Source organism: Charadrius vociferus, unplaced genomic scaffold (assembly GCF_000708025.1).
Source record: "Charadrius vociferus isolate BGI_N301 unplaced genomic scaffold, ASM70802v2 scaffold287, whole genome shotgun sequence".
Lineage (NCBI taxonomy): Eukaryota > Metazoa > Chordata > Aves > Charadriiformes > Charadriidae > Charadrius > Charadrius vociferus.
In genome coordinates, this window is record NW_009649568.1 from 3682637 (window position 1) to 3688636 (window position 6000).

A 6000-nucleotide genomic window follows, 5' to 3' on the forward strand; every position below is an offset into this window, starting at 1 on the left:
CAGATCAAAGAGCAATAGATTGTTTACACAATCAGAGAAGATGGTATTTTTTCAGGTTATGCCATTAAGAAATGTACTTGACATATAACTGTGAACCTCTTGCAATCAATGTGTCTTTTTCCCCACTGACTTCAATAAAGGAAGACAGTTCTCAAATTAATGAAAAATTCTCTATCAATGCATTTCTGAACTGTTCCAGACACATTGGGGTATACATTTAATAAGTATGGATATTTTAATCCAGTTGTGAATTCTTTTCAGACACTTTTACTCTGAAATGATGCTTTTAGAAGCAAATACAATAGATAGGGAATACTGATGCAAAGAGAGATATGTATAAAGCCAGCATACGCTGAAATAACTGAAATGTTGCCAGTCAGGTTATTTTCAACTGCCAAAACCTACTTTACTTGCTTCCCTATGATTTTAACAGCAGTGGTAAAAGTGATCAAAGACTTTTTTATTCCCATTCATGCTGCTTTATGAAACCATGAGCAATGACAAAGGCAGAATATCATTCCTTATGCCATTTAGTATTTTCAGAATACAGAGTGTATTATCTTCACAAATATCAAAACACACATCTACTTTTTTAATTCTGTGACAGATAACCCATATTTGCCATGAAGAGCTTATTATTCCCCACTGAGCCATGTGCTGGTGTATAATTTAAAGTTTGATGCCATTTGCAAGTAGGAAAAAATATCTAAGTATTAGCAAGTATTTCCCACCATCCAATTACTTGCCAGAACAGATTTCAAAATACAAAATTATTATTTTTAAAGCTATTTTCATGCAGAAGAAATAGTTATCAGTTTTGAGTATATCACAGAGTCTGTCTATGAGAAACACTGACAGAATGGCATCAAATACTTCCAAGACTCAGATTTGTAACTCCAGCGGTGGAATGAGAGGGACAAAAGGGTTTTGGGTTGGGATTTGGGGGAGGGACCTAGAAGACATGAAGGTTGTATTAAACACGTCTCATGTCTTCTTAGCAGACTATGACGTAGCGGCATCTCCTCTGCCCTCACCTACCACACCCCCCAACTCCCCTGCTTCTACGAAAACAAGCTAAATGTAAATTTTACAAATTTTCCTGTTGAAACTTAGTAATGTTCAGGTATTTTATGACAATGGATGTCATTTCAATTCAGGATGTACTGACAAGTGACAAATCTTTTAAACTCTAAATTTCTGATTCACATCTCAGCCAAAAAGCAAAGTCTCAAAACAGGACATTATGGCTGTCAAAGATCGCTATCAACATAGGTAGTGATCTCAGTTCAGTTCACAATGTTCAAAACAGTCACATTGTAAAAATGCGTTCCCAGTTGCTGGAGCATGCATCTCCACCAGCAGCTTTGGCACAAAGGGAAACGTGGACACCCTGACAGTAACCCTTCCAAGTCAGGACCGGAGAATGAGCACTAGTGAAATCTTGCTCTTTAGTTCTGAAAGTGTCTTACACGTTTGGGCTTGCCTTAGGCATGACATTCATGAAGGAATGCAAGACAAACATACTTCGAAAAACTGTCAGAAAAAGTAGTACTAATATTAAATTACACTGAAGATGACCAAATGGACAACATCAGACACCTATGAAAATTATATCAAGACACATATGGAAGCTCTGTTAGATTCTAATTTTTAAAAATAGCAATTTGTTACTCTCAGAGCAAATAGATAAGAATATGCAAACACTCATGGCTTTGGGTACTCCATTTCATTTAAGAGGTACCTATTCAGCAGCAGACTGGACTGCCAATTGAATAAACAAGTGGAGTCAACGCATAGCAGAAAAGTTTCCTGACATTTCTTGTGGGCTTTTGTTGCTGGTTATATTGCTTGTGTGCAGTTCTACAGTATGACTCACTCTCATAATGGACAGAAATTCATTGAGCGTTAATGTCTTGAAGAAAAACCTTATCCCATTAAGAGAGAAACCTTTTGACCTTATGTAGAAAATTGTACTTGCTTCCAGTAACAACAGTGTCAAAACCATATCTTTGCAATGAGTATATTTTGATAATTAATGCCAGCAAGATCAGACAACAAAGTGAATTTCATTTCCTGATTACAATGCATAGTGTGCTTTTAATGGTCTATATTACCCAAGGTTGCTGTGCAGCTTGCCTAACACCATCAAATCTAAGGAGCTCTTAAACAAAATATTTGCACAATAGCGATGTAACTTGTCTAATTTATGGATATGGACCCTTTCTCTTCCTTTTTGCTACAAAGCAAATGTTGAACCAAAGCAGACTGGTATTTCAGTAGCTACTGAGGCTTTCTTTACAATCATTACCTACAGAAAAAGTACCTTATTCTCAAGTCATTGTGAAACTATTACGTACAGTAGAAGAGAACATACAAAGTACACATATCCTTTAGTAACTCTTTCTGAAGCTAACAAAACAACTAAATACTAAGAAACTGTGCAATATGAAAAGATGCACACCTTTTATGATTAAGGAAGTGCCACCTATCCAGCAGTCCCGGCAGGTGGAAAATAAGACTCTCAATGTGCACGTTCTGCATGGATAGTAGTCTCAAATTGAATTCACAAAGGTTAGAATCCCGGGCTCTACTTAAGTATACCACAGCGTTTACAATGGTTTAGCAATGTGTTCATGTTCTAAACAGCACAAAAATTTAAGTAATCTGATTTTTTCCATTTGCGCATGAAATCCAGTTATCACAAAGTTTGACAAATGCTACCACTCTTTCAAGAGTGGCAGAGAGAGTGTTAATGAACCACAACACTTGGACTGTGCAGAAGACATGCTTTTTGTTCCTGCAAGCGTTCACTGTCCTGCCTATGAAAGTGAGTATAGGACTAATAAGGGAAGAAAATATATCTCCCTTTGTAGTCATCTCCAAGTTGAAACCTTGATTTGATACATCCTTAATTTGCTGTCATAGTGACAAGGTGCAATGCTCCATTGTTCTATATGCACCAGCACAGTGTGGTCTCTTCAAAATTCTTGAAATCACCAAGCACAGCTATCCTCAGAGAGACAATTCTTAAGAAGCAAGAATGCAGCAAACAACATTCAGCAACTAATGGATGTACTGGCACCTGCTTCACAATCAATCTGTCTTACTACATTTGTACATTTGTGTCTCTGAAAAAACAGTACTAGATATATAGTGCTACTCATATATTGTGATGAAACCACTTTATCATGGTTTTGAGCACTTGATTCTCACCTTTTGCAGGAACTCTGAATAGGGCTTAAAATGTCTCTAATTGATCTTGATACCTACTGATTTTCATTACATTAACATTTGTACATTTCATACATTAACATGCACGTTATTCATGGAGGCATTTAAAACCCTTTGTTTTACATTATCTCTTCAGGTGACTTTGTCTCCTCTGTCTTTATGTGCTTACAGAAAAGATGGAGTCAGAGTTAATTGACTAGATTCCCTTTTTAAGTACATGGAGGAAAAAAGATTTTTTTGTTTTTTTTTTTTCAGTCACTGCTCATCTTATCCTGTGATAGATATCTAAAACACGGTAGAGGAATCCAGCTCCAAAGCATGCACTTTTCTCCAGTAACTACAGAAGGAGTCAAGGTGGCTCACTGATCTATGCATATGTAACGTGTAACAGCTAGACAAACTGACAGTCATCTTTAGTAACTACATGTTTTCTTAGAAATTCACAGTATCATGACTTCAAATAACCTTGCTCATTTCTGGACAAGAGGCATTCCTTGAAAATGTGATGCAATGTCTCCAATATACAACAAGCTATTTGCTGTGCATATTACATCATAAGACTTTTTAAAAAATAATTATTAAAAAAAATAAAAATAATAAATCAAACAATATTTTCTTACCATGGCAGGAGCCATCCACTTCTTCATATCCTACACTACAGATGCATCGTCCTAGAGGCACAAGCCAATCCCCATCTGCTCCACAATACAATTTTGGAGTATCACGTTCCTCAGCACTCTTCACACAGGAGCCCCGTACTTCCACCAAAGAGGACGAATCAACCCTTGGAATAGTATCAGGAAACATAGCCAAATTACGGACCGTGAAAGGGCACTTTTTGTAATAAACACGGACTGAAACCAAAGCAATGCATGCTCCAATGTCTTGAAAAGCAAGATAAAATCCTTTCTTGTTTATTGGCCCAACCTCACGAACTTCTGTGTTGAGTTTAAGAATGCGGTCACCCAAGTCCATCTGGGTAAAACTCTCATCAGCTGCAATAGTATCAATTTTAGTGTACTGGTTTGGCTTGAACTTTACTCCATGAGACTCATCTGACTCCATGTAGTAGAGATTGAAAGTTTCCTTGCAGGTTCCCAGTACCCATGGGATACTGTTGCAGTCCCTCAGGGTAAACTTCATTTCCACATAAATCTTCTGTGCAGCATCACGGGAGATCCAGTTTGTTCGAAGCCAGTTGTTTTGGTTTGGTTCCATCACATTACATACCTGGTAAGTATGAATGGGACGATTGTGTTCATCCATTTCAGTTATGGCATCCCACTGAAAGAAAAAAAAATTGTTTGAAAACTAAGAAAAATATGTATTATGCATATGCATATATGCAGAGCCCATGCATACACATCCACACATGTGCCCCATGTATGTGCACCTATGGTTTACCTAAGACTAATTATTTACTTAAATTTTAGTGGAAAGACAGTAGTTAGAAGCAGATACCAACTACATAATGGTACAACAAGTTTTATTTCAGAAACTCTGCAACAAATTTTTAATAATAGAAATACTTGGAAAAAACCCCAATGTGGCTCACTCATAAGAGGGAAATACTTGCCATGTTTATGTTAGCAAATTTAGTGAGTCTGAGAACATTCCTGGCCATGTCATTCAATCATCTATGCCCCCAAATAGGTCCTAGAAGAGTCCTGTTTGGTGCGCCAGTGCGCTGGCCCTCTGGCAGTTCTCCAGGCAATTCCTACAGCTCAGGCACATATCACTGGCCAGGCACCTGCAGTAGCTGGCAGCTGGGATGCAGCCACTGTGGTTTGGTGGGTCTGAGGTGTTTGATGTAGGTTGTCCCGATTTACACAATTGCCCTGGAAACATTTAACTGCATATACAGAGATGTTACATTTCTTGCTCCATAGGGTCTGCACTACACTTATTTCCGCTTAAAAAAAAAAAAAGACAAAAATCTGTCACAGGTATCATGCCATTGTTGTTGCCTAAATTGTTTCTTTCAGTTCAGAGGTGAAGGAGGAATTATCAACTTCACTATAGCGTTCTCAAACTCTGGTGAAAATTCCTGCATAGAGGCTCTCTCAAACATGAATCTTTGAAAAATTATCCATATGCTACATATGATAGGCTCAGGCTAGAAATGCCTAATTTATTACATAATCTTCCACTCAAGGATTACCAACATCCCCAAAATAGCTTCAATACAATCGAATCAACTTTCCACTAGGTATTAGTTCTGTATTCAAAAATATCATGTCCCACCAGAAGTTTTAGTGTTGCTTTTACATGTATTGTTGTCTTACGGCATTCTAGAGGTAAACTGACATATCAAATAAAGCACAAACCTGTCCATAAATATCACTAAAAATGCCAGACTACATCATTTTAATGCTATGAAACATCAACATATACATTGTTCGTAGTTTAGCATACTTGGAATACTTTTATTATGAACATGTATTTAGTTAAAATTATTTGCCCCTTAAAAAAGATACATAAGCTTAAAATTGAGAAAGCAGAAATTGAAAAGTTTATGGAGCATTTTCCACTCTGACCAACTTCTTCATATTTTGCAGTTACTTTGGTAAAATTCACTGTATGGCATTTAAAAATCTGGTATTACGTACAGGTGTACACACATAGCAACGCAAAGCACATGTTCAATTTAGGCACAATAGGAAATTCTGAGTACAAAACCAAGATATGGACCTTAGACATCGATGTTCAAACAAATTCAAATTCTGTTAGCCCCATGACACATCAACCCCCCCATATTTTTCTGCTCTA

The 6000-nt window shown here is 37.1% G+C and overlaps 1 protein-coding gene across 1 annotated transcript in view; it reads right to left on the reverse strand.

Annotated features, from left to right (window-relative positions):
• Positions 1–4515, reverse strand: part of EPHA6 (EPH receptor A6) — a gene marked incomplete at its 5' end in the record, with an annotated part of 384562 nt that extends 380047 nt beyond the window's left edge. Inside the window, one exon of the mRNA XM_009890121.1 lies at positions 3852–4515. Within this exon, the coding sequence (XP_009888423.1) occupies positions 3852–4515 (664 nt within the window). The remainder of the gene's footprint in view (positions 1–3851) is intronic.
• Between the last annotated feature and the right edge of the window lie 1485 nt (positions 4516–6000).